Genomic DNA, 27,322 nt, shown 5'->3' with positions numbered 1-27,322 from the left:
CTGCTGTGCGAGGCCGGGCTCCGGTGAGCTGGCCCTCCACAACACACGACAGGGCACCACTCTGAGTCACGGGAGCGCGGGTAAGCCGGAGGCCCCTCGGGTCTGCAGGGGCAGCTCGGCCGCGGCTGCTGGGCACCCCCTGCGTGGAAACGGGCGGGAGGCTCCGCCATCTCCAGAGCTGAAGACGCCGCCTGCCCGGACCTAGAAGGCTGGCTCCCTAAGCCGGAGGTCAGATCCCCCGCATCCTCCTTCCGCAGCCCGGTGGAGAGCACCCAGAGCACCACTGGGCGGAAAGAAGTGGCATCTTCCCAAAATCTCGTTCTGGGAAAAACTCAAAACAAGCTCAACACTCCTCCGCTTCCCCTGTGCCCTCCAGGCAGCACCAGACCCGGGAGGGGCGACAGGGCATCCCCTCCAGGAAACCGCAGGTTACCTTATAAGAGAAGTTCTTTTGCTGAGCCGTTTCTGATATCTTTTCTACAAGGTTCTGCAGCCTCTGTTGCGTGGCGTGTGACACGTAACTCACCACGTCTGGGTGTAACTCTGTTATGCCATGTTTCTTACCTGGGGAACAGGCGATATTTTACAATCACTGAAGCTCTCTTCTTTCCTTCGCTGTTTTTCCCTTATCCCCCAGTTACCGCTTTGCACAACCTGAGGGTCGGAGGTGGTCTACACCTGCTTCAACTACCTGAGAACGTCACCGCCAACCCCACGGAAAGCACAACCCTGGCAAAACAGGTGACAAGGGACAAGGGGTGTCCCCCCCAAGCCCAGGACAGCCCCGCGCCGAGCACCGCAGTCGTGGTCCCCCCCAAGCCCACGTGTGGAGGCTGGACGCCCCAGGGCCGGCTGGAGACAGGGCCATACCTATTTCTAATATTCTTCTTTGCAGAGGCGCTGGGAGGAGGAAGGTCTCGTCTTTGCAGGACCGCGTCAGGGTGCCCACTAACTCAGAGTTCGTAGCCAATATTCTCGCACTTTCTTCCGACAGGTTCACGCCGGCCATCGACGCTACGTCATTGATGTCATCGTCGTCCCTTCAGGAGAGAAGAGGAGCTGGGTCTAACCGAACGAGGGCCGCCAAGGAGGCACATGTGGGTGGCCCCAACTCAGTGGGCAAAGGGGCGGCTCCCCCGCGCTGCTGTCACCTGAGCACGAAGGCGGTCGCCTGCAAGCGAATCTGTTCTTTTAAAGGAAGACCCACCCGAAGGTACGGCAAAATGGGAGTCTTTGCACACAGATGTCAATGCCAAGTTCACAGAGAGCACAGTACCTACTCACTGCTTCAAGGAGTCTGTTCTGTGAAACCTTTTGTAAATGATCTCACAGCATTAATTTATTTTTAATAAGATCACAAACTCTCAGAAAAGCTGGAGTACAGTATAAAGGACTTTTTCCCCCTGAATCACTTGAGGGTGAGCGGCCGACCTGACACCCACCCACCGGGACACGGCAGTGTGGCTCCCTGTGGACAGAGGCACCCCCTACGGAACCGGGGGGATGGCCTTTGAAACCAGGCCGCCAGGCACGCCCAGACCCCCAGGTTGGGCTAACGGTCCCTATAGCGTCTCCCACAGCAAAGGGTCCAGCTCAGAACCACGAGCTGCGTTTTACTGTCACGTCTCTGCAGCCCCTCCCTGACTCCCGTGCCCCTGACACCCGGAAGGTCACAGGCCAGCTGTTCTGCAGCACGTCCTCGTTTTCCCTCTGACGGACGTCCCTTTGTGACGAGACGCGGGCAATGCACCTTCGGCAGGAATTTCACACGAGTCACGGGGCTTTGCTCACCCTGCACGCGGAGCTCCAGTGCAGGGGGGCCCTGCCCGGCTTCCCTGCCGTCGGGGCGCCCCTCCCTCCCTGTGTAGTTACGAGGACCTCGGGGGAGGTGGTCTGAGACGGTGCAAATCCCGTTCCCCTAAACCACCACTCGTTTCTAGGGGCTCGGATTCCTGTCTTATCCAGTGGGTACAATGTCACTACAGCCACGGCTGGCGGGAGGGGGCCACTTGGGGGCTTCTGGGAACTCTGACCCTTGAGCACCGCTTTCTGACCAAAGTACGCTAACTCGTCTTGCACCCTCCCGCCTCCGGCCTGGAATCAGCAGCCCCCTAAGGCACCCTGGTCACTGCGGGGGAAGCGGTTTTAGACGAGACCTGGGCACTGGGTGTGCTGCTGCCATCATAGTGTCACCAACCCCAGGCCCCTCCAGTGGCAGAGCGGGCGGCTCCAGCCATAGCTTTTCCAGAGTATTCACAGCCAGACGTCCGACCCGACCCGACCCCACCGGACTCGCCTCGTTTGCTCCTCTCTGTATTTCTAACTCCCTCACACCTGCAGGTGGACGCGTCTTCCCACCTCCGCCACCCGCCCTCTCCCTCGTGGATGTCCTCCCCACCCCTGTGGGCCCCCGCCCTCCGTGCCAGGCTGTGCCAGGCACCCGCCTCCTCGCCCTGCCTGGAGGCCGACCCCAGCTCAGGCCACCACGGCTGCAGCCCTGCCAACACCTGCCCTGTTCCCTGACAGCTTGATGGACGAGGCGTCTGGGAGGGAAGGGGAAGGACCACCCAGGTCCCCTGACACGGGCACTTTGCTGGATCCGAGCCAAAGGGGCCACTGCAGCCCTTCCCGTGGCGATGCTCAGACCAGCTGCTCGTCAAGACACCAAAGCACAGCATCTCTGAAGGTTCTGAGGGTGAAAGGAGGACTCGGGAGCGTCCTCTGTTATGACTGTGATGCACTCGGAAGGCTGAGCCATCGTATCACAGACACAAATCTCCCACCGGTTCGCGCGGAAAGTCGGCTGCTCTGCCAGCCCGCCCTGTGTCTGCGGCAGACATCCCTGAGCCGCCCTGTGGGAAAACACACACACAGCGTGTGTGTGTGTGCGTGTGTCTGTGTGTGTGCGTGTCTGTTGTCTCTGTGTGTCTGTGTGTCTGTGTATGTCTGTGTGCGTGCCTGTATCTGTGTGTCTGCGTGTGTCTGCGTGTGTGTCTGTGTGTGCGTGTCTGCGTGTGCGTGTGTCTGTGTGTGTGCGTGTGTCTGTGTAGGGAATGAACGCAGCCTCAAAGCACCAACGGCCACCGGGCGAGGCCATTCCCTCCGGGCACCTCCTGAGCCGCGGGCTCACTCCTTACCTAAACGAGCCTCCCCCAGGCTCCTTGAGCTTGTTTTTCTGGGCAGCAGCTGCTTGTGCCGAGACAGTAGAAAGAGCTTTGGTTCCAGGTAACACGGCAGGTTTCACCACAGGGACTGCAAAACAAGAGACGAGGGTATGCCCGCCGCACACGGACTCGGAGACGGAGACACAGCCATCCCCGGTGCTAGCTGGGCTGTGGGGAGGGCCACTACCCCCAGCCCACCACAAGGAAGCTCCCTAACACGTCAGAGACATTGGGTCACTAGCTCTAGATTAGAGTAAAAGCACCAGCAGCCTCTCCCGCGCATCTGCCTTCCTGTATCTCATCGAACTGCTCAGGACGCAGGGACGATTACCGGTTAAGAACCCAGTCCTGAATGTGTAATTGTAAAAATCGTACTGATGGGGCGATGCCCGTACAACCCTGTGAATGTACTAACGCCACTGAATTGTACACCTGTTCACGTGGCTAAAATGGCCAAGTCTGTGTTACGTGAGTTTCACCACAATTAAAAAAACAGGGGGACGGGGCCCTGGGGAGAGCGGCCCAGCCGCCGGCCCTCACCCGGCTGCAGCTGGTTCAGCTGGATCTGCTGGGGTGTGGTGAGCACGATGCGGTTGTGGGGCTGCCGGAGCGCCACCATGGGCGTCTGCGTCAGCGTCACCTGCGGCGGCCGGATCAGCGCTCCAGGCTTGGGCGGTGGCTGGATCACCTGGAGCAGAGCCCACAGGGCACCGTGAGCACACGTCCCACCCCCGCCCCCACCGCCCGAGGGGGCTCCCACACCTGTTCCCTGCCCGGGGCGGGGGGTGGGCAGCCTTCCGGGAGGACCAGGAGGTCAGCCAGGGGCACTGCATCAGGCACCACGGCTGCGAGCTCCTGGGGGCAGATTAACTGCTCGGAAGCCACACGTGGGGCCCTGAGGCCAGCGCCTGGAGGACAGTGTTTGCTGAGCTTGCGAACCAGTGTGGAACAGGCGACTTCTCCCCAGATGTGATGAGCACAGGCGCCGGGGCGCCCCCTCAGATCCCTTCCAGAGCCTCTAGGGCTGGATCAGAATCCAGCTGCTGGATTTTACGAAGGTCACCTGGCGGGCACACTCTTACTTTACAGCACACTCGGGGAGGGATGGGTGGTGCCCGGGGACGAGCTATTTCTGCAACAAAACCTATGAAAATTCACACCGTCCAGAATGAGCAGACACACGACTGCCTGCAGGAAGTTCAGGCCAAGTTTTGCCACAAACTCAGGGAAGAGCCTCCAGGTTTCACGTCCCTACGGCCTTCAAGGGAAGCAGGCGATGGACCGGTGGTGCCTGACTCTGCAAGGGCGCGGCAGAGCTCCACCCCTCCAGTGAGGGGCATGCCCGGATCTCACACCTGCACTTTGGCCCGAAGCGCGCGCACGCACGCACGCACGCACACACACACACACACGGCTGCACCTCCCGTGGGAGCCTGTCTTCCTCACCACCAGTCAAGGCAAGAACAAATGCAGATTTTAACTTGAGCAGGTGAGAGACCACCACCCTTCATGACTGATTGCCCACCTGGTTATCACTCGAGCATTATCGTAAAATACACTCCACAACCTACGAAAGTGACGTGAGGACCTGCGTTGTTTTAATTTTTTTAAACTGTCTGTTAAAAAGGAACAAAATCCCTTTGAAATTAAAAAAAAAAAAAAGCAACTGCCCTTCTACACTGGGCGAACCCCATCTGCCTGCAGGAGCACGTTCAATCCTAAACTCTTCCCAGCAGAGACACCCTTTTCTATAGCTACACGACCAGAACCCTGGATCCCAACCAGATAAATCCTCCATCAGCAACTGTGCCTCCCGAGGATCTCCGAGCCCCAAACGACAGCTACAGAGCTGGGTCCCGGACCATGAAACCTGACGGGTCCAGCGCCAAGCACTTAGCGTCGGCTTTGTGTATTTGGGCCATTGCTCCTAATCAAAGATAACGTCCAGCTAAAAGATCCACTACAAACACACTGGCCATTTAAACCAGGGACGCCCGAAACAGTACAGACAATGGACGTGCCAAAGAGCAAAAGTCAGCAGGCTTATTTCGTTTTCCTGAGAAATAAATTTCAGAGCTGCAGGGCCTCGGCCCCTGGCTGACACCTCACTATTTCGGATCCCGCCCCGGGTTCTCCCTGGCAGTCTCTCTGAGCCACGGGCGGCCGGGCACGCGCGGGGCAGCAGGGCGAGGCTCTGGCCTCCGTACCAGCGGCGCGGGCTGCCCCTGCTTGCCGACGCCCACCGGCGTGGGCTGCGCGAGGCTGATGACGGGGGGCTGCAGGGCGCTGGTCACGGTGGCCGCCGTCTTCCCGGCCGTGCGCTGCACCGAGCCGCTGAGCACCACGGCCGTGAGCGCGGTGGTGGCCTGCGAGGCCGGCGGCGGCTGCTGCTGACTCTGCTGGATGAAGGCCGCGGAGTCGGGGGTCAGCTGTCTCAAGGCGGGCAAGCTCCTCTGGGCGGAAAGACAGACACAGCGTCGGCTCCCTCCTTGACTCAGAAAACACACGACCCTGAGAGCAGGTCCTCGGCCAAACAGCGTCGGTCTGGGGCCTTAAGGAGACGCCCCGGGACGCCAAACCACTGTCCCCCGACTGCCGCGGAGCAGGGTTACCCTCAGTGACAACTGGCTGCGATTTGTTTAAAAAACAAACCAGAAGCGCCATTTCTGAAATGCAGTTAAGCGCGTTAAGGCAGCGGAGGCATCTGAGCGACACCCTCGTCCCAGCGGTGCGGGGCCCCTGTCTGCGGGGAGAGGGCCCCTCGCAGTCCCCGGCTGTGACACAACATCGTGGCCTCAGTGGTGGGGGTCTCGTAACTTACAGAGAAGCCTCAAAAGAGAAAACTTAACATTCTGTCTCAGGGGGCTTGAAACCTGCAAACGCACCGGTGACACCCGTGCAAGCCCACCCCTCCCTGGGACGCGCCCGCCCCTCCACCCGACGCTGGGTGCTTGCAGGGGGCTTCAATTTACCTTCAGGAAAGGCACAAGGTAAGGTTGAGGTGAAGAATTAAGTTCTCGGTATAACCTACTAGTGAAATCTTCTGCTTCGATTTTTCCGTCCTTAAAAATAAAATTCACATTGAAATTCCTCCACGAATACAAATTCGCACATGCATATCTTTATGCAGCATTTCTCTGGTCTCGCGTTTTAGGACTGGCTGTTCCTCACGCCAGGTCCTGTGCCGGACGAAGGTGCGGGAGGGCCCGGGGGCCACGCGCTCAGCTGACACGGGTTCCCGGGCGTGGGTGAGGCCCCCGGCCCTCCCTGTGCCCCGCCCCCATCGGGGCTCACTGGCTCACTCCACAACTTCCGTACGCCAGCTCCCATGGGACACCTACGTGGCACCTAACCCACAGCACGTCAGGCATTTTGCCAGGCAACAGACTAGCCTAAAAGTACCCTCGTGACCAAGTTGGAAGGTACCACAGACCAGGGACACCATTACCCAGAGAGACCACACCTACGCCGAGACCCCAGAGCAGCTGGGGCGCCGGCGGGGAGAAGCGAGCGCCCAGACGAGAGGGCCCAGACCCCGCTCTGGAAACCAAAGCGAGTCGGGTGTGGGGGCTGGGGGATGGGACAGCACGGGCACCCAGGAGGGGCCAGCACCGTCCCAGCCGGCTCTGCCGACACCTGGGAATCCTACGAGACAAACTCTGCCCACCTGCGCCCTCTCCCTCGAGGTCACCTACCACCAGCAGCCAAGCCCGTGGCTGACTGGGCCCAGTTCAAGGGGGGAGTGGCCAGGGCTGCAAAGAGGTCCTGTAACAAGGGTGGAACAGGGGGTCCCGGCACCCTGGTAAGGGCGCAGCACAAGGGGGACGGCACTGGGCTCATCCGGGGGTGGGGGGATGCGGGGGTGGGGAGAGTCGATGAGATGAGCCCACGCTTCCAGCGGTGGGGAGGGACCACAGACAAAGGACTATGGGAAAAAAGGGAACGGCATTTATTTAATTAGAAATTTTCATTAGAAGGTAAAATTGTTATAATTAAAACAAACAAAACGCTGGGAGTTCTTGTTCCCCGCAGGAGGTGAGATTATTTTTCAATCTCTGAGTTTCCTGAAAAGATTTAAGGAACATCTGAAGCAATCATTTTTGCTTATGAGAGTGGGACTTCATTCCTTTCCGGCCCCAAACCCACATGGTCTGCAGAGACGGCGCAGAGCCAGCCCCCGAGGGTGGCTCCCCTCCAGCCCAAACCCTCGGCATGGAAAGGAGGCTGCGAGCGGTGGGTCTGAGCCGGCGAACCCACCAGCAGGACAGAAACGTCCAACAGCCCGTCTGCTGAGCCACCAGGTTTCTTTGCATAGAGAAACCGAGAGGAAAGGAAAACAGCAGGAAGGAGGGGACCCCCAGGTTACCAGCGACACAGAGGCAGCTGCCACAGGTGGACCTGACCGACTCTGACCGAACCCTGCAAGCAACACTGGACTCAGCCTCTGGGCACCTGGGGGCTGCGAGGGATCCTGTGTTCACAGGTTATGTCCAGGCATCCGTGCTGAAATATTTATGAGACTGGGGAGGGGCTGTGGGTGGCAATGGGGGACAGCAGATGAAAAGTCATATAAGAACTCATGACCGATGAAGCCCGCAGGTGGCCCAGAAGGGCTGTCACTCTGCTTTCCACTTCTGTATCACTTAAAATCCTCCGTGAAAGGGACTTCCCTGGTGGCACGGTGGATAAGACTCCGTGCTCCCAATGCAGGGGGCCCGGGTTCAATCCCTGGTCGGGGAACTAGATCCCACATGCATGCCACAACTAAGAGTTCGCATGCCACAACTGGGGAGCCCACCTGCCGCAACTAGGGAGCCTGTGAGCCGCAGCTAAGACCCCGCGCAACCAAATAGATAAATATTTTAAAAAAAAAAAAAATCCTCCGTGAAAACGGTAGAGGAGGTACAGGAGCGAGTGAGGGCCTTTAAACACCCTCCATCTGGCGAATTTACATCGCTCCTCTGCGGCCAACATGCCGAGCGACTGACGGGGCGGAAAAGCAGCTCCTAGGGGAGCCGTCCTGCTGTGAGGCTCCGAGAAGCCGGGCTGGCGAGCGGACGGCAGGGTGGTGAGCAGAGGGGCCCAGACTCCGGCCGCGCCCGCCCCGCCCACCATAGCCAAGTACAGCGCTCTAAGGCAGGGGGCCGGCGTACAGAGCTCTTACCAGCAGATTCTGTACCAGTTCTTTCACGTTAGCGGCTGTCTCTGTAGACTGTTTACCAGATGAAGCCAGTTTTATTAGCGTAGATAAAAAATTTTTACATTTCTTCACGTTCTCCATAGTTTCCTGGATAGAAATTAAAAAGATGTAAGCGAAAAACTCTTAAAAGGCTGATTTTCATCACAGCTTTTAACTAAGATATGGGTATCAGATAAGAAATGTGTATTTCTGGGCTTCCCAGGTGGCACGGCGGTTAAGAATCCACCTGCCAATGCAGGGGACACGGGTTCGAGCCCTGGTCCGGGAAGACCCCACATGCCGCAGAGCAACTAAGCCCCGTGCGCCACAACTACTGAGCCTGTGCTCTAGAGCCCGCGAGCCACAACTACTGAGCCTGCGTGCCTAGAGCCTGTGCTCCGCGACAAGAGAAGCCACCACAGTAAGAAGACCCGCACACCGCAACGAAGAGGAGCCCTCGCTCGACGCAACTAGAGAAAGCCCGCGCGCAGCAACGAAGCCCCAGCGCAGCCAAAAATAGATAAATTAAATAAATAAATTTATTTTAAAGAAAAAGAAATGTATATTTCTTTTCTTAAACTTCTTTGAGGAAAATGCAGTAACTCTCGTGGCCTGATGATGGGAGTATAAACCAGGACATGTGCTCTGAAGGCCCAGACCCAAGTTTACAGCTCACTCAGCCCAGCAATTCTACTTTTAGAAATGTAACTAATAACCAATAAATATAAAAAAGATGATCTATAACACATTCACCTTGATGTTGCTTATCATAAAGAGAAACCGATATCTATCTAAGTCCACAATAAAAGAAACTGAATTATGGCACAGATACTAAAGATGATGAAAAATACTCAGCAGAGAAACATGAAAAACTAAGTCATAAATAAAGCACGATCCCACTGGTTTAAAGAGTCATACGTGTGCAGGCAAACTGCTGGAAATAAACGTTAAGAGGGCAACACTGCTGCTCTACAGACCGCAACCGCTGTGCAGCCCTCGTGTCACCTCTCTCAACACACCTGGTCTGGGCTCCATCCCACCGACGTCCCCCACGGCCCGAAAGCCTCGTGTAGGGTGGTGGACCCTTCCTGCGGCCCTGCAGCGACCACTGCCCTCAGACCCACTCATACGGGGCCGTGGAGACCCCAACGCATGCCCACGTCCGCGGCTGTGGCTGCCCCGGGCCAGCCGGCGCTCTGAGGCGACACGAACCACACACACGGCCCCAAATCGCGGCCGAGAAGCGGCACTCACCGTGGCGGCTGTGGAGGTGGTGGTGGCCCCCGGGACCGTTCGCTGAGGTGTCCCCGTCTGAACAGCTGTCGCCGTCCCCAGTGAGGGTGTCTGGGCAGCGCCACCCAGAACAAGCTGAGGCTACGAGAAGCCAAAACACAAGGTAGATAGAGGCTGCGGGGAGACGGCCTTCATGAGCCTCCCTGTAGCAGGCGGGACCCCACGGGACATGCGGCCTCCAGCGACCACAGCAGCCCCGCGGCAGACCACGTCCCCGAGGGCCACCTTCCTGAGCACCGAGGAAGCAGTATTTTGCAGCAAAAACTGACAGAAACAAAGCCAATGGCCGGGAAGAACCTGGTTGTCAGAAGTCGATCCTAGAAGTCACATGGTGACCAAAGCAAATAATCTTTTAATAACCAAACCAGATCCCGTCTCAGAACTGAAAAGAACAGACAGAGAAACCAACTGAAAAGCCCATCACCTGGCTCGTGCCGGCAGACTGGTGACAAGGAAGCCAGGACGTCACACGCACACAGGCAGGTCCCCCCCCACGCGGGGGGCGGCACCAGGACCCATAGGGGTTCCGGGCTCCCCTGCCGCTGCCGGGCCAACCTTTCTTTGCTCCCCCAAAGCGAGTTACCTCCAGAAACATCCTGGAAAGGGGGTTTTCAGAGCAGGCGGCGGGGGGTGGGGGGGGGGGACTCCATGTAGTTGGTGTTGGGAGGGAGGGGCTACTTTGCTAAATGAATACATTTAAGCCAACAAACAGCCAGACATCAAACAACAACCGTCCTCGGTCAGATTCCCAAGGCTTGTAGTCTACGTGAACAAGCAGGATGCACATATTTACATCCTGTTTTTTTTAATTAGCACTTTTCCAATTTAAAAATGGAGCCTTCTCCAATTTTTTAAACGTTACTCTCTTACTTACGACTTCGGAAGGCAGGGGGCAGTGTAACCCCGAGCATGACTCGCCTGCGGCTCTTCTAAACAACCAGGCCCCGGGGCGCCCTGCCTGCCGGGCAAGGGGCTCTGACAGCACGGCCGCTACGGCGGGCGGTGGGCGGGCAGATGTCTGCACCCCCCAGGCTGTGGACACTGGTTTCACGGGAGGACTGAGAGTTGGAAGAGACGATGGGCTCTTCCTTTATCATCTGTGTGTTTTACTTGTAACGTTAAGCATGTATTACTTTTGTAACTACAAAATGGCAAATAAAAAACTTCAGAGGAGAAACGTTAAAGAACTGACCAACAGCCATCTTTGGGCAGCAAAAGGGGAAGAGAAGAGCTGCTTCGGGACACCCACAAACAGTCAGGGCACTTCCAGTTCTTGCGAGTTTTCCTTTACATCAAACTTTACTCCTCACACTTGCTTCTACTGCTCAGATGAATACACGTTTCACCTGGATGATTCTGAGATTGTGGGAACCTATGTTGATAAACTTAGTTTCCACTAAACCTCATGCAAAAGCCGACCATGAACTTCACTACCTTCTCAGAAAAGGTTCCTTTCACTATAACTGAAGTTCAGATGTGCCAATCAGACTGAACTCGGGCCAGAAGACCCCGTCTCAGGAAGCGCCGTTGCCTGGGCAGCTCCTGTCGCAGGAGACCACTGAGCTCAGTTACTTGGGGCCCAACTGCTCCTCCAGCTGTTCTGAAAAGCAATGTCACGGCTGCAGACGCCAAAAGGCAAAGGAGGACAAGACCAGGGTGAGTGGAGACAGCACTGGATGAGGTGCGGCTGCAGGGAGGCCGGCCGAGGCCACACCGGGATTGGGGTCCGGAGCCTCTCACACCGCGCGTGTCCGCGACCATCAGGGAGGGGTGCTGTGAGAATCGCACACATGAATGCGCATACACAGTGAGGACACGTCCTCCTCGGTGCAGGAACAGGTCCCGAGCATATCTCTCTCTCTCTCTCTCTCTCTCTCTCTCACTGTCTCTCTCTCTCTCTCTCTCTCTCGCTCACTGTCTCTCTCTCTCTCCCCGCGCTGCAGATCTTCTCTGCTTCAGAGATGCCGCATCGTCAGTTACTGAGGTGACATTTTCGACTGTACTTCCGGCACAGTGGGAAGCTTTTAAGAATGTTGCTGGTGTTAAACTCTATGCGACTTTAAAGAAAAGCAACTCTGATCTACGCTGTGTTCCCCAAACTCCAGAGCTTAGCATCCAGCACCCAAACTCGCGACGCCTGACCCCTGCGTCGTGGGCGCCGTGGAGCCCCAGCCTCACCTGAACCCCGGGAGAGCGCTGCAGCGCGGTGCTGGGCTGTACCGTCGTCTGGGCCTGAGACACTTGCTTGATTATGGTCGTTGGGGTCACCTGCCGTGCAATAATGGGGGTCCCAGGAGCCTGAAAAACAAGGAGGAGTCGCCTAGAAGGAGACACAAGTGAAAGCAGTTCCCAGCACCTGGCACACCCAACACTCCATCCTTCAGTACAGAGCCGGCGCGCTCAAGGGCCCCCAGCTCTAGTCACCAGCCTCAGGGAAGCCATCCTAAGTCTAAACTTTCCTTAGCAAGTACAAGGGTACGATCGGAACCTCCATCGTATAAACTGTAATACGCTCCGTAACAAAGTCTCCGACCTAGTCTTTAAGGAATGCATATACCTGGGAAATGAATACCTGTGTGGATTTCTTGTAATCTTGGCCACAAGCACTAAAAAAGTAACAAAGGCACTACAGTAAGAAGCATGTGTTCCCTGGGCCTAAAGACTGGTCACTGTGCTGCAGAGAAGGAAGTAAACAAGACACTTAAAGTGAACCGTCCTACCTAGTTAGGGTACATACAGTGAAATATCCCACATCTGCATCTTCCTGGACAGACCTCGACAGACCCTGAAAACTGCTCTGGGCTGATCTGGATATTCAGTAAGGGGAGGGCCCTCTGTGAGTCCCCACGCTCGTACACGCCCTGTCTACAGCGCAGGGGTCTCAACTCCAGAGGAACGCGGCTGAAATCAACGGAGAAAAGAGTTTTCGAGACCTTCCTCATCTCCATGCTAGTCTCTAACCAGCCAACCGGCTCAGAACAGCAGAACGGCAGCACGAGATAGAAAGGCATCGGGAGACAGGGTAGGGAGAGGTGATGTGCAGGCATGGACCCAAATGGAGACTGAGAGGCAGAACCCTGGGGGGAGGGGGGAGTCCCAAGCACTGGGCTTCAAGCATCCAACCCATCCTCCCTCCACAACCCCAGGGGGCCACTGCCTCAGGGGTCAGGGCAGTAACCCGGAAAGGCTTCAAGTTCTGTGGGGGAGAGGGGAGTACTGTTTGGTTTTGTTTTGTTTTGTTTTGCGGTACGCGGGCCTCTCACCGCTGCGCCCCCGCCGCCTCCCGCCGCAGAAGACAAGCTCCGGACGCGCAGGCTCAGTGGCCATGGCTCACGGGCCCAGCCGCTACGCGGCATGTGGGATCCTCCCGGACCGGGGCACGAACCCGCCGCTCGTACACGCCCTGTCTACAGCGCAGGGGTCTCAACTCCAGAGGAACGCGGCTGAAATCAACGGAGAAAAGAGTTTTCGAGACCTTCCTCATCTCCATGCTAGTCTCTAACCAGCCAACCGGCTCAGAACAGCAGAACGGCAGCACGAGATAGAAAGGCATCGGGAGACAGGGTAGGGAGAGGTGATGTGCAGGCATGGACCCAAATGGAGACTGAGAGGCAGAACCCTGGGGGGAGGGGGGAGTCCCAAGCACTGGGCTTCAAGCATCCAACCCATCCTCCCTCCACAACCCCAGGGGGCCACTGCCTCAGGGGTCAGGGCAGTAACCCGGAAAGGCTTCAAGTTCTGTGGGGGAGAGGGGAGTACTGTTTGGTTTTGTTTTGTTTTGTTTTGCGGTACGCGGGCCTCTCACCGCTGCGCCCCCGCCGCCTCCCGCCGCAGAAGACAAGCTCCGGACGCGCAGGCTCAGTGGCCATGGCTCACGGGCCCAGCCGCTACGCGGCATGTGGGATCCTCCCGGACCGGGGCACGAACCCGCGTCCCCTGCATCGGCAGGCGGACTCTCAACCACTGCACCACCAGGGAAGAGGGAGTACTGTTTAACATAATCCTGTAAAGTTCTTCTGCGCCTCCCTGGTAGTAACGGCTGACACTTGCTCAGCGTTCCCTCTGTTCCACCGTTCTTGGCACCTAAGTGTCCTTCCTAACTGGTCCCCGTAACAGCCCTACGGGAGCAGCACCGGCGGGATCTCCACGTTGCACAGGAGGAAACTGAGGCCCGGGAAGGTGGCATCGCAGGAGAGAAGGGGAGGGCCCAGGCGGGGTCCAGGCGGCAGACCTCGAGCTCCTCCCGTGGCATGTGGGCCACGCCACACCCCCTGCCCCCCACCCCCCCGCCCCCACACCCCACCCCACCCCACCCCACCCCCACCCCCGCCAGGCCCAGCGCTGGCACTCACCTGCACGGTGGAGATCTGCACGGGAGGGGCACTTGTGGGCGTGGCCGGGCGGGGCGCCATGGCCGTCTGAGGCTGGGCCTGGGCGTGGGCCTGGGCCTGCATCTGGGCCAGGGCCTGCTGAGGAATCATTAACAGCTGCCCGTTCTCGCTCCGCACGAGGACCATACCTGGGGGAGGAGAGCTGGCATCGGGAAACACGCCCCAGGGCCGCACTCCATGGGGGAGCCCGGCAGCTCAGAGGCGGCAAAAGGAGAAGCTGTCAAACACAGTCGCAGAACTCTAAACACACCTGCCGAGAAAGAGGGTCCGCAGCATGACAAAAACGTAAAAGGATTTTTTTCCTGGATTCAAACAGCAACAGTGGGCCAGGCAGCCGAGCTGCTCACACCGCCGTCTGGCCCTGCGCTGGCCTGCGGGTCAGGAGGCCCGGAAGCTGAGGGCCTCGTGTGCTCCCAACACGGGCTGCCTGGCGTGGCCAAGTTCACAAGGCAGCAGGTGTCTGGCGGGAGGTCATGGCTGGAGCCTCAGACCCGAGCCCTGCCCTGGAGGTGTCCCCGCCCCCCGTCCCCGTCCCCGCGGGCTGGGCTGGGCCCTGGGAGACAGCACCCCACAGCCCACATGCCCAGGGCTCCCTGCCTGCAGTCCTATGAGGCCCCGACACTCCTTCCAGGAACAGGACCACTCTTGGGTGGGGGGGCAGTGCTGTGCCCACGACGACGTGAGGTGCCCACCACAGAGACACAAAGACACAGAGGACCACTCGCACTTCATGGTGCTTCAGCTACGTCACCGGAAGCCCAACCCTAGCGGGCAGGTTTGGCGTTAATTCCAGCTTCAAAAACCAGCAACCAATTATATCCTAGATTCCGTTAGGAACAGCAACACAACTTTCACACTTGATTTCCCATGACGGATTAGTGATGGAGCTGCAAGGGGAGACCTAAAAACGCCATAAAGACCGTACTCTTCCCAAAGCAAGGCCCCAGCAGAGGGCCCTGCACGAGGCACCCCACTGAAGAGCAACGCAGCCGGGCAAGGGGGTGTCGACCAAGGAGCCTGCTGCCTGGGCAGCCCCTGCGTCCTCCCATGAGGCAGCTGAAAATCAGGTCCGAGAACCTCCTGCCAGCTTCACAAGTGACATCGGGCTTTCCCCTGCTGAACCAAACAGCAGCTCGATCCAACTCACAGGTCTGAGAAGTCTCTGAAGCTGCTGGGTCCCCGCTCCTTCGACACCCATCGTGACATCAGGAAATAACAGGCCTTTCCCTGGGGTCACATCTGCTACTCTTGATCCAAAAGAACCACGTGTATGCCCATTACGAGAGCTTCCCTCCAAAACATCCCTTTTAAAATAAGCCATGCTGGGGCTTCCCTGGTGGCGCAGTGGTTGCGCGTCCGCCTGCCGATGCAGGGGAACCGGGTTCGCGCCCCGGCCCGGGAGGACCCCACGTGCCGCGGAGCGGCTGGGCCCGTGAGCCGTGGCCCCTGGGCCTGCGCGTCCGGAGCCTGTGCTCCGCAACGGGGGAGGCCGCAGCAGAGGGAGGCCCGCATACCACCAAAAATAAATAAATAAATAAATAAATTAATAAAATAAAATAAAATAAAATAAAATCAAATAAGCCATGCTGCAGCAAAGGAAACCATAAACAAAACAAAAAGACAACCCACAGTACGGGGAAAATATTTGCAAGCAATGCGACCGACATGGGATTAATCTCCAAAATATACAAACAGCTTATGCTGCTCAATATCAAAAAAACAAACCACCCAATCCAAGAAATGGGCAGAAGACCTAAACAGACATTTCTCCAAAGAAGACATGCAGACGGCCAAGAGGCACAAGAGAACACGCTCAACATCACTCATGATTAGAGAAACGCAAATCCAAACTACAATGAGGTCTCACCGCACGCCGGTTAGAATGGGCATCCTCAGAAAATCCACAAACAACAAATGCTGGAGAGGGTGTGGAGGACAGGGAACCCTCCTGCACTGCTGGTGGGAATGTAAATTGATACAGCCACTACGGAGAACAGTACGGAGGTTCCTTAAAGAACTACAAACAGAACTACCATACGATCCGGCGATCCCACTCCTGGGCATCTACCCTGAGAAAACCATAATTCAAAAAGATACACACATCCCTACATTCATAGCAGCACTATTTACAGTAGCCACGACATGGAAACAACCTAAGTGGCCATCGACAGATGAATGGATAAAGAAGATGTGGCACATATATATATATATACAATGGAATATTACTCAGCTATAAAAAAAAGAATGAAATAATGCCATTTGCAGCAACATGGATGGACCTAGAGATGATCATACTAAGTGATGTCAGTCAGAGAAAAACAAATATCATATGATATCACTTACATGCGGAATCTAAAAAAATGATACAAATGAACTTATTTACAAAACAGAAATAGACTCACAGACTTACAAAACAAACTTACTGTTACCAAAGGGGAAAGGTTGAGGGGGATAATTTAGGAGGTTAGGATTAACATATACACGCTTCTATATATAAAACAGATAATCCATAAGGACTACTGTATCGCACAGGGAACTCTACTCAACGTTCTATGGTAACCTATATGGGAAAACAATCTGAAAAAGAATGAATATATGTCTATGTATAACTGGATCACCCTGCTGTACACCTGAGACTGACACAACATCGTAAATCAACTCTACTCCAATATAAAATTAAAAAAATAAAACTAAAACTAAAACAAAAAAAATAAGCCATGCTAAAAAAAAAAAAAAAAAACCATCAGCTGCTGCAAATAACTCACTCTTTTGAAACCTGGGAGCTTGTTAAAGCGCTGAGGAGAGAAAGGTCTGGCAGGCTGAGAGCCGGAACCGATGTCATCCATGCCCTAAGAAGCCTGCACCACGCTCGGGACAGGTTTGGTGGGCCAGGGGGGAGCTCAAGGGGCCAAAGAAGTCAGGGTTGGGCCACTGTGGCGGGGTGTTGCACAGCCACCCACCCTGGCCCATGCCTGTGCTGGGGCCCCCAAAAGAGGGGTCTCGGTGAACACCCAGCCGTTCACTCACCGGCCCACTCAGACGCCCATCCAGAGACCCCTGCTCCCTCCTCGCAGGGATCCTAGGGAGCAGGGCAGCCGAGCAGGCCCCCGCGGTTCCCACGGCTGGACACCCCAATTTCAAACTTGCTAACGGGGCAGCTGATGCCTACACTTTGATTACTGAATGCTCGTTTGCTTGAAAAATGATGTCTGCAGAAATATAAAGGAATGTTTAAATAGCACTCATGAAAAGCAACGGGACTGATGTGGCCGTGGAGTGACGGCGGTCTTCTGGACACAGAAGTCTAGGAGAACGGACACTACGGCTGTGTGATGTGCCCACACGGCAAGAGAGCAAGCTGGAGATGGAAGCGGAAGTTCCGCCAAGAAGTGACCATGCGACCCTGGAGTGACGAGAGAATGTCTCGAGTGGTTACAGACACGGGAAAGCAACAGCCTCTGGGCACGAGGGCCTGGTCTGGCCAGCGGCTCCGCGGGCAGGCGTGGCAGGCGCTGCGCCCGGGACACCTGTCAGCTTCCCTGGGTACCACGTGCACAGTCACTGGTTCTGACAAAAGCGGAGTCAGACGTGCGCGCGACGCCCGAGGGGGAATCCAAACAGCAGCGCTGGCCTCAAACACCCCGCGGTAATGACACTATCACCGCTCTGGATCTTGTAAACTCTGCTTACCACGCTCACTTCAAACAGATAACTATGCAGTATCCATTCAAAGGCAAAGGAACACAACTCTGTCTCAAAATGTAACTTAAATGACCTTTAGATAAAAGGTCACAGAAGAGCAATCCCCCTCGTTCACAGCAGGCAGCATGGCGGCCTGGGACACACACCACCCGGGGCCCCACCCGGCCCCAACCCACGCCGGGAGGCCGCCTGTCATCACCCCTCCGCCATCACCCCTCCGCAGGCGCAAGGCCAGCTCTGGGAGCGACTCAGGGAAGGGCCTTACAGACAGGGCCACCAAGGCCGGGGGGGAAGCGACTTCCCAGGAGCCCCGATGTGGGCCCGCACAGCACAGCGCTGCCCCCAGGAGCCCCCAAGGCCCCAGCACACACACCCAGGCAGTCTGGCTTGAACGGCGACCCAGAGGAGGGCTGTGCGCGTGGGGCCTCACGTCGGGGAGGAAGTCAAACTTGTCGCACTGAACACAGCTTCCATTTCAGAAGGCCCTGCAGGCAGGGAACAGGGGAGGCCAGCGGCCACGGACCCTGCCCAGGTCCCCCTCCCTGCACCCCTCACCCCTCCACTCAGGACACTCTGGAACCAAAACAGGCCAACGTGCACAAGCAACAAGCACGACACGGCAAGTTCAGCAGCCAGAAAGCCATTCGGGGTTTCGTTTTTAAATAATTTTAACATCTTTCTTAGCACAGAGATAAGTGTTCATGAGAGAAAACCTGAGAAACAAGATGGAGATGTACAAGGAAGACAGAAATCTCCAGAAACCCCATCTCCTTTGGCTACTAGACTGTGTATTTCCTTCCACACTCTGTCCTACGTGCACATGTGTAACATATGTGTTTTGATAACCGTAAAGAAAATTGGGGTAATTCTGTTGATGTTTGGCTTGGCAATTTCTTTTCAGAGCCGTAACTTTCCGTGGTTACACGATATTCCATCCAGGGTGTACTTATGGTTTCTTTACTGATGAAGACAGGCATTTTCTATCTTCTGTTACTGGGAGAGCTCAGGTTCTTCAATCACAACGCGCAGCACAAACCCACGTCAGCCGTGTTAAGGCCACGCTGCTGGGCCGGGACCGAGCCACCGCGTGCTCAGACGTAAGACAGACGTGACACCGCCTGTTTGGGAGGCCGGGCGCCGACGCGGCCACAGAGCAGCGCGGGCTCCGTAGGGGTGGGGCCGCGTCCCCCGTCGCAGCCCAAGCACAACCAACAACCCTGAAGGACTGAATGAATGCCGGCCTCCCTCAGTCACCAGAGTTCAACGTCAACTCGAGTGTTCTTACCCAATGTGACGGTTTTTCTGACCCCTTTCATGCCAACATTTTTCACTGTATTTTTAACCAAGATGTAGGTCAGCCAGAGCTACACTACAAATTAAACAGGCATTTTCTGCCCCATCTGGGAACGTCCACCCGCAAGGCATCGCTGCTGGGGAAAGGTTCTTCAGCATGACCTTCGGGGGCTCCGGCCTCGACCTCACCCCCGGCACACACGCTCGTCCCTCCACCTGGGCTGGGGGTGGGGGGCTCCCGGCTGCGCTGGCACAAGCAGGGAACAGCGGCCGGGTCAGACGGACCAGACCCCTCCCTGCCCCCCCCCACCCCGACAAGGGTCCCCAGCACCGTCACCTGCCGGATGGTACAGAGAGTCTGCAGAGAGAGCGCTACGAAAGGCAGATCCTCCACGACCAAGATGTGCGAAATGAAACTGCCCTCAAAGCCGGACATGAACACTGAAGAAGCCAGAATCGGGACAGGAGCACAGGACCCCGCGCGTGGCGTGGTGTCACACAGCTGGAGAACTCACTCCTGAGAGCCGTGACACGTTTCCTAACCGTACAGGGGAGCTGGGGGCAGGGCTCCCAGGACCGTCCCGTCCAGACCCCAGGCCGCAGCAGCGGAGAGAGGAGCCCGGGCCTCGTGGAGCATCCCTGAGACCCAACAGCCCAGGGGAACAGCCACTGGCCAGCGTGGCGGTGGCCCTCCTGCCATACCACCTCCCCGAGCCCTGCCCAGGGTGCCTGCCCCTCCAGCAGGTCCCCGTGGGATGGGCCCCCCCGACTACTCCAACGGAAGCAGAGTCAGCAAGACGCCGACACGGACGCTGGGGAAGCCGATTTAAGTGACGGCCTAAATGTTCCTTTCACTCTTGTGGCTGCTTGCCTTTTACACCACCTAAAAGAAAGTGCTTAAACCTGCAGAGCTGTGACTCCAGGAAGGCCAGCGTGGGGGGGAGGGGGGCAGGAGGGGTCAAGACGAGTGCTCGCAGGGCTCCCGCATCCTGGCCTCAACTTCGCAAGCCCTAGGCACGGAGGGCAGAGCACGGCAACCGCACCAACCTGTGTGCTGCCCTGGTGCCGCCACAAGGGAGCCCGGTTCGTGGCCGGCTAACGAGTGGGACCTGGCCCTGGCCCCCCAGGCCCAGGGTTTCGCTCCTTCAAGAGCAGTTGGGCAGTGCCTCGACCTCACCACACTTCGGGGACACTCCACCCGCCTCACCCAGGACGCCACAGGATTCTCACCATCATTCCTGAGAATTCTCACTCTTGGCCCTGAAATGGTGCAGGACCCCCCTGCAAGTGTGACATGAGCTCGGGTGTGTGAAGTCGACCCAAACCTGGCACTCTGTCCCCCTCGAAGGCTGGTCTTACTTCTTCAAGGGGCATCTGTGCTGTAACAGTAGGCGCACAGGGCGTATTGCTTCTAAACCCGGTTTCCCACTAAGCCAGATGTGTTCTTTGTCATCATTGCAGGGGGCAACTGAAGGCTGGAAGCCCAAGCCGGAGCAGCACAAGAGAAAACGCTGCTGCCCGAAGTGCTAAGAGCACTGGCATTCCGGCATTCCTGCATTCCTGAATATTTAGCTACAGACGAAGCTTCCGACCCAATTCAAGGTCCGGCGTCTGCAGCTCCCTGCACACCTCACATGTTGTTGTACAATCACGCACTTTTAATTCGTACGCTGAAGACTACAAGACACCGCTAAGGGAGGTTAAGGAAGACCTAAATAGGAGGAGAGACTTACCCATACCTTGTTCATGGGTCAGGAAACTCAGAATCATTAAGATGTCAGCGCTCCCCGAACTAACCTGCAGACGCAATGCAAGCCATCAAAACCCCAGCAGTCTTGCGCGTGGAAACAGACCAGCCGATTCTAAATTCATACAGAAATGCAAAGGTCCTAGAGCAACCAAAAATCTATGCAAAAGTACACGGTCGGAGGACTAACACTTCTGTTTCAAAGACGGATTAGAAGGCTACAGGAATCGAGACGGTACAGAACTGACACAAATTCAGCCATAGGCCCCACCACACACGTGCCTCCGCCTGTAACCGTCCTCTTTCCCAGCTGCCTCCTAACCCCCACTCATCACAGACCGCTCCCCACGGTCTGGGGTTCTGTGCAACTGCAGCTGGGTCTCCCTGAAGGGCTGGACCCAGCACCCTGGCCTCCCGCACCTGCTAAGTGGAAGCTCAGTGCGACTGACAGGGCACAGAACCACAGGGGTTCACAATGCCGGCCCCACGGGGTGTTCCGGCCCTTGTCCCACCAGGGCTGCTCCAGGCCACAGTACACCCCTCAAATGTTACTTCCTTAAATTCTCTTTAAGTACACGTTAACTTTAAATGACTAACATACTTTGATAAGATTAAGATATGACTAATGTGTGTATGCGTTTACATGTAACATTACATGTAACACACAACTTGTGTGTGGGCTTTGTTTGTTAAGGCAGCGCCCGCTGGAAGTGGACCCCTCTTACAGACCATAACCTAAAGCTGCCGACATCCACCCACAGACATCCTCCCCCACGGTGGCTGCGCATTACACGCTTTACCTAATGGCTCCAACAATACACACCAGAGGCGCAGCCGCTCACCCCGTGTCAGCGACAGCTTAAATCGCTTTGACAAAACCATCAGGAACAGGTGACTCTAGAGGGAGAGTACGCAGGTATTCACTGTACTAGTCTTTTCTGTAAGTTTTAAATTTCTCAAAATGAAAACTGGAGGCGGGAAATGCTTCGCTATGTAGAGATGCAGCCAGAGGTAACGGTGAGCTCGGCTGAGGGAGGGAAGAGGGGAGGGGGAGGGCACGGTAAACAGGGGTGTCCCTGTAACCCTACTTCCACAGGAGCTCAGGTCCCAGCCCGCGGTAGCAAGAGCCCTGCTATATCTGCCTGGGGCACCCGGCACACACAGCCCCCGTGCACACGCCCCGGCCTCCAGGCACGGACGGCCCAGTAAGACCAGGGGCAGAAACCAGATGACCTACAGCGGCCAGGGACTGACCTGGGGGCTGGACGGGGGGAGAACAGCGCTCTGTGGGGCACGGCCACGTCAAGGTGAAGTGCGTGTGGAGCCAGCCAGACCGTCAGGGACGGCGCACTCAGCGGCGCCAGGAGGGCCAGTGAGCAGGCCGCAGGCCGGGGCCCCAGGGGAGGGGTGACGCAAAGCGTCCCCCACACAAACACCGCGCAGGGGTCGCGGCGGAGCGCGGCCGGAGACTCAGGCCCCCGCACGTTACTTTTAACTTCTCTTCACTTCACACGGTGACTTCCACGGTCTTGATGAAACTGAGCAACAGTTTTAAGTGAGGCAAGGCGTCCTCTGGAGCTCCTCACACGCTGCGTTTAAGAACCTCACTACTGTGTACACACGTGCATGCACCCCGCAGAACTGTCCCACGGGGCAGGCTGGAGAATGAGAATGAAGGCAGGGTGGCAGGTGGGGGGTCGGGGGAGGGGGGGGGTCTTTCCCACGTCAAGCATGTCCATACAGGCTGGAATTCTGTAAGGGACCTGCTTAGAGCATAATTTCTGAAAACAAAATTTTGCCCTAAAACTTGACTAAGTTGCCAGTAACCACAACTGTCTTATCTACTTTAAAAATTGACCGTGAAAACGTCTATCTCACAATTCCCAAAAGCAACACAAAGGAGCAGATGCTCAACCTCATTGATGAGCGAGGAGCGGCAGGTTTCAGGTGAGGACCTTCACCCCGCCCCCGACGCGGCTCAGGGTCAGCTCTGCCTTCCGCCCCGGCACGGGGTGGGCCCAGGGCACACACGTCCCTGCGAGGATCTTGCTGGCAGCACCAGCAACGTGACGCATGTCCCCCGACCCGGCGCTTGCTGTTCTGGATCCCCGTGCAGTGGGACACTCGCCTTCAGGGACCAAGTGGCCGCGACTCTGCTGTACCCACGTGGTGTCCACAGGCAGTCCACCCATGCACTGGCGGGGACATGTGCCCTTGACGTGCGACGTGACGTGACGTGAGAAGACAACGGCAGAACAACACATGTGACTGGCTCGTGTAAAAGTCACGTGTGCGTGCTCAGTTATGCACTTGAGAAATGAAAAACGACGGTCAAGATACACCTAAGGGGGAACTTCCCTGGCGGTCCAGTGGTTAAGACTCCACGCTTCCACTGCAGGGGGCACAGATCTGATCCCTGGTTGGGGAACTAAGACCCCCATGCCACGCAGTGCGGCCAAAAAACAAAAAAAACAAAAAAGAAGATAAACCTAAGGGCGTGACCTCTCAGGAGAAGACCCGTGTCCACAGTTCTTTAAATTAGCTCTAGGGTCACTTTGTCACTTAAATGAAACCACAAAAAGAAAAAGAGCACCAGGAAGCTCTGGGGTGACGGGCTTTCGGGGGGCCACACCCCACAGGCCCCGAGGTCCCCTCAACCCTTGGGGCCACCTCCACCTCCCTCTTCCCCAAGGTCCACCACCGAGGGTGCCTCCTGCGTGGCTCAGCTGCCAGTGCTGCTCCGTGGCCCACGTGCTGTCCCACCCGTCTCGGACACTCCCTGCTGCCTCGTGTGTCTGGGGCTGGCGGGGCCTCACGAGCGCAGGGCTCCGGGGCTCCAAGCGCCTTGTGATCCCACCCCTCTTCCGGGTGGTAGAGGGAAAACAACGTTCGCCCAAAAGGATGCGTCTGGCGCCCCTGACAGCACAGCACGACGGAGGGAAGCTCTCTCTCCTCCAGCCTCACCACGGACACGGGCCTCACCACTCCCGTGGTGTCCGCCGCCCTTTACTTTCCGGTGTCCGTGCATCTGCCTAACTAAGCGCACCTGGCCGAACGCCCTCACCCCTGCTTGTACACGTGCAGCAAACGGGGAATGGCTGTGAGACCTGCAGGTCTCTCCGGGCGCCTCTCGGGGGAACGCCTCTGTGGAGGACGCCTCCAGCCCGGATCCCACCTCTGCCGTCTTTTACGTCCTCACTTTAAGCAGCCAACGGTGGGTTCCCAGTTCCTCACATTTTCAAAATCCCTGAAATCCATGGGCCTCAGAGGCTTCCCCGAGTTCCTCCTCTGGGGTCCCTGGACCCACAGCCAAAGTGGCCAAGGATGAGGTTTTGGGGCACCCAAACCCCACCCTCCCAGCACCAGAGCCAGTGGCCCAGAGCCTGTGAATCAGCTGCCAAGACGGCCCTCCCGGGAGGACAGCCAGCATCCCGCAGGCCTGGGTGAACCTGCCTTGAGCATTCCTGCACTCCTGGCAGAAGCCTGAGCGTATCTCACCGTGTGCCTACGTCCAAAGTTCTAAATATTCCACACTAACGGAGAACTTGTACCCAGGCACCATTTTATGGTGTTCCCTCATCGGCGGATTCTGACCTCCATTCAAACAGTACTTTGCTCCCTTTGCTTTGACTGGCAGAAGCCAATCGGTGCCCTCTACCCCCCGCCCCACAGCAGCTGACAGAGCCCCAGGTGAGCACTGCACCACTCAACCCGTTCCATTCTATCTTTCCCTTACCTTCCCTTTCCCCTGACCTTCTCTTAACTTTATCTTCTACCATTCTTCTTATTCACCTGAAGTTCTTTCTAGAGTAAGAACGTGTGTAAATAAAAGCAGGACGAGCGGACGCTTCTCCCAACCCCAGGGACACAGCCGGCAGGCAGGGGCCTGAAGCACCCGCCTCCCCCGCAAAGCTGTGCGCGCATCAAGAGCGGCTCCAGAAACACGACAGGTGGAGGACACACAGGATGGTCTGGAGGAACGTCCTGGGCTTTTCTCAAGATCAGTAAGCAAAGAGAAAAGAACCCTCCCTATCGGAGTTACCCGCAATGGCATGTGACTCAGCAAGCTCCGATTCCAAGGACGGGTGAGTACCAGCTTCTCTTACCCAAACTCCACAGGTCTGTCCAGATTGATACAAACACCTCTACCCTTTCAGGTGTTCAACTGTTTAGTAAATCGGCCTTTAGCCAGAGGCCAGAGCAGGGCTGATCTGAGAGCCGAAGGTGGGGAGCCCGCCCGCTGCAGGGCCAGGCTCCGGCGTCCAGGCCGAGGGCCCGCGCGAGGCCTGGTCTGAGGCAGTTAACTAAACTCCAAGTGTGGCTCTACTTGTTGTCAACACACTTTGAACAGTGTGAACCCCGTGCACAGCTTCCAGGGAACTTCGGTCAGGCGGCAGACAGTACGCACGCCACAGGATTTACGGCAAACTCCAGCTACCTGGCCACCTCACTCGTTGAGAACACCCGAGGAGAAGGAGGAGCAAAACAAGGGACTCTGAACTGCATGCATGCATTCATTCCCCGAGCCAGCCGGCCAGCCCGCCAGCGCTCACTGAGGACCTACTACGCGCCAGGCTGTGCGGAGCCCGACGAGAACCGGAACCACACACCGGGCTGGGGCTTCCTACACGGTGGGGAAGGCAGGTAGCCAGCAACCCACCGCCTCCCATCAACCCTACAGCCAATCAGTGTGCTCAATCAGCGCCACAACCAAGGCTACGAAGGGGAGGTGCCCGGCACTCTGTGCAACCAGGAGACGTTCTTGCTCTAACCTGAGGGGCCCGACTGGTTTCCCGAAGGAAGCAACACCAAAACGACTCGGGAAGGAAGAGTGGGGGCTGGCTGTCGGGGGGGTAGGGGAGAGCACCCCATGTCCCAGCAAGGCAGGCAAAGACCACGTGAGGGACACGCTGAGGAGAGAGCCAAGGGGACCCGAGGGCCGAGATCCAAGACCCCTCGGCCACCCGACAGGAGGGACGCGGGCCCAGGCCGTGGGCCATGGCTCCCTGGCTGCTGGCTTCAGGGCTCTCCAGGGAGCACGGGGCGGCAGGAGAAGCCAGAGCGCCAGCATGGGGAGGAGCTGACCAGCAACACTGCTGGGTTCTAAATAACTGCAGGAATCCCACAGTAGTAGAACAGGCATTTGATGAACTCAAAGTCCACTGGACTAAAAAATTAACATTCTCCGCCAAGAAAAGCAAACAACTTTAGAAAATAAAGAACGGCAAAAGGAACTTCCTTAACTTGATGAAATAAATCTACAAACTCCTATCCCCAATGGTAAATCATTAGAAGCATTTCCTTTGATATCAGGAACAATTCAAGGGTACCAGGCAGCACCCCTTCTACCCAATGCCATACCAGAGATCCCAGCAAGCCCCACAAACCAGAGGACAGACAGGTCGAGAAGTGGGAACATGAGGACTGGAATGAAATAAAACTGTCATTAACTGCATACAATAGAATTCTCCACATATAACACCCCCCAAAAGATCTGCACATACATTTTTAAATGAAAGTTCTTGGTAACATCACTAGATTTAAAATCCATATCCAAAACTCAACCACAATTTAACATTTCATCAACAAAGAATCAGAAAATGCAATTTTAAAAAACTACTATTGGGCTTCCCTGGTGGCACAGTGGTTGAGAGTCCGCCTGCCAATGCAGGGGACACGGGTTCGTGCCCCGGTCCGGGAGGATCTCACATGCCGCGGAGCGGCTGGGCCCGTGAGCCATGGCCGCTGAGCCTGCGCGTCCGGAGCCTGTGCTCCGCAACGGGAGAGGCCACAGCAGTGAGAGGCCCGCGTACCGCCAAAAAAAAAAAAAAAAACAAAAAACTACTATTTACAATAACAGGAATAAACTTAAGAGTGTCCTGGAATGAATCTAACAAAATATGTATAAGACCTATAAGAGAATAAATATATAAAACTTGATTAAAAAATATTATAGAAGATCTAAGTAGAGTGATATGCCATATTCATGAATACACTAAGCACTATACAGTGGATGGCAATCCTTCCCAAATTGACCCACAGATCGATAAAATTCTGATCAAAATAACCTGGGCCTCAAAGAGTTGATGCAAAAATTTATAAGCAAGATCAAAATACCAAGACTACAAAAAAAAGAAGAAAAAAAACATACCAAGACTAGCATAGACAATTCTCAGGAAGAACCTAGTGGGATACCAGCCCCAGTAGACACCAAGAGTCAGCATGAAGCTACACTATTTATGGACATGATGGTACTGATGAAAAGACAAATAAACCAAGAGAAAACTACCGACAGCCCAGAAATAGACCCCTACATAATATAAGACTTGAAATATTACAGAAGGGACATGCAGATTAGTGAGACGAAGAAGGTCATTAAAGTAAATAGTGCCAGGACGACTGTTTATCCAAATGGAAGAAAAGTGAAAACAGAACTCTAACACACCATATGCAAGTCTGATTCCAGGAGGATTAAAGACATAAAAGTGGGGGCTTCCCTGGTGGCGCAGTGGTTGCGCGTCCGCCTGCCGATGCAGGGGAACCGGGTTCGCGC

At 56.3% G+C, this 27,322-nt stretch overlaps 1 protein-coding gene across 1 annotated transcript in view; it reads right to left on the bottom strand.

The window, feature by feature from the left end:
* TAF4 (TATA-box binding protein associated factor 4) overlaps positions 1 to 27,322 on the bottom strand; it is a 73,226-nt gene that overhangs the window by 17,323 nt on the left and 28,581 nt on the right. The window contains exons 2-11 of the mRNA XM_024128514.3: positions 13,989 to 14,155; positions 11,815 to 11,934; positions 9,598 to 9,717; positions 8,329 to 8,451; positions 6,137 to 6,226; positions 5,372 to 5,617; positions 3,705 to 3,852; positions 3,138 to 3,252; positions 871 to 1,040; positions 434 to 564 (exon numbers count right to left, since the gene is read on the bottom strand). Of these exons, the coding sequence (XP_023984282.1) occupies positions 434 to 564; positions 871 to 1,040; positions 3,138 to 3,252; positions 3,705 to 3,852; positions 5,372 to 5,617; positions 6,137 to 6,226; positions 8,329 to 8,451; positions 9,598 to 9,717; positions 11,815 to 11,934; positions 13,989 to 14,155 (1,430 nt within the window). The remainder of the gene's footprint in view (positions 1 to 433; positions 565 to 870; positions 1,041 to 3,137; positions 3,253 to 3,704; positions 3,853 to 5,371; positions 5,618 to 6,136; positions 6,227 to 8,328; positions 8,452 to 9,597; positions 9,718 to 11,814; positions 11,935 to 13,988; positions 14,156 to 27,322) is intronic.

This window comes from Physeter macrocephalus, chromosome 14 (genome assembly GCF_002837175.3).
Source record: "Physeter macrocephalus isolate SW-GA chromosome 14, ASM283717v5, whole genome shotgun sequence".
In the NCBI taxonomy this organism is placed as follows: domain Eukaryota; kingdom Metazoa; phylum Chordata; class Mammalia; order Artiodactyla; family Physeteridae; genus Physeter; species Physeter macrocephalus.
The sequence above is the reverse complement of the archived record's forward strand: the minus strand, read 5'-3'. Positions and strand labels throughout refer to the sequence as shown.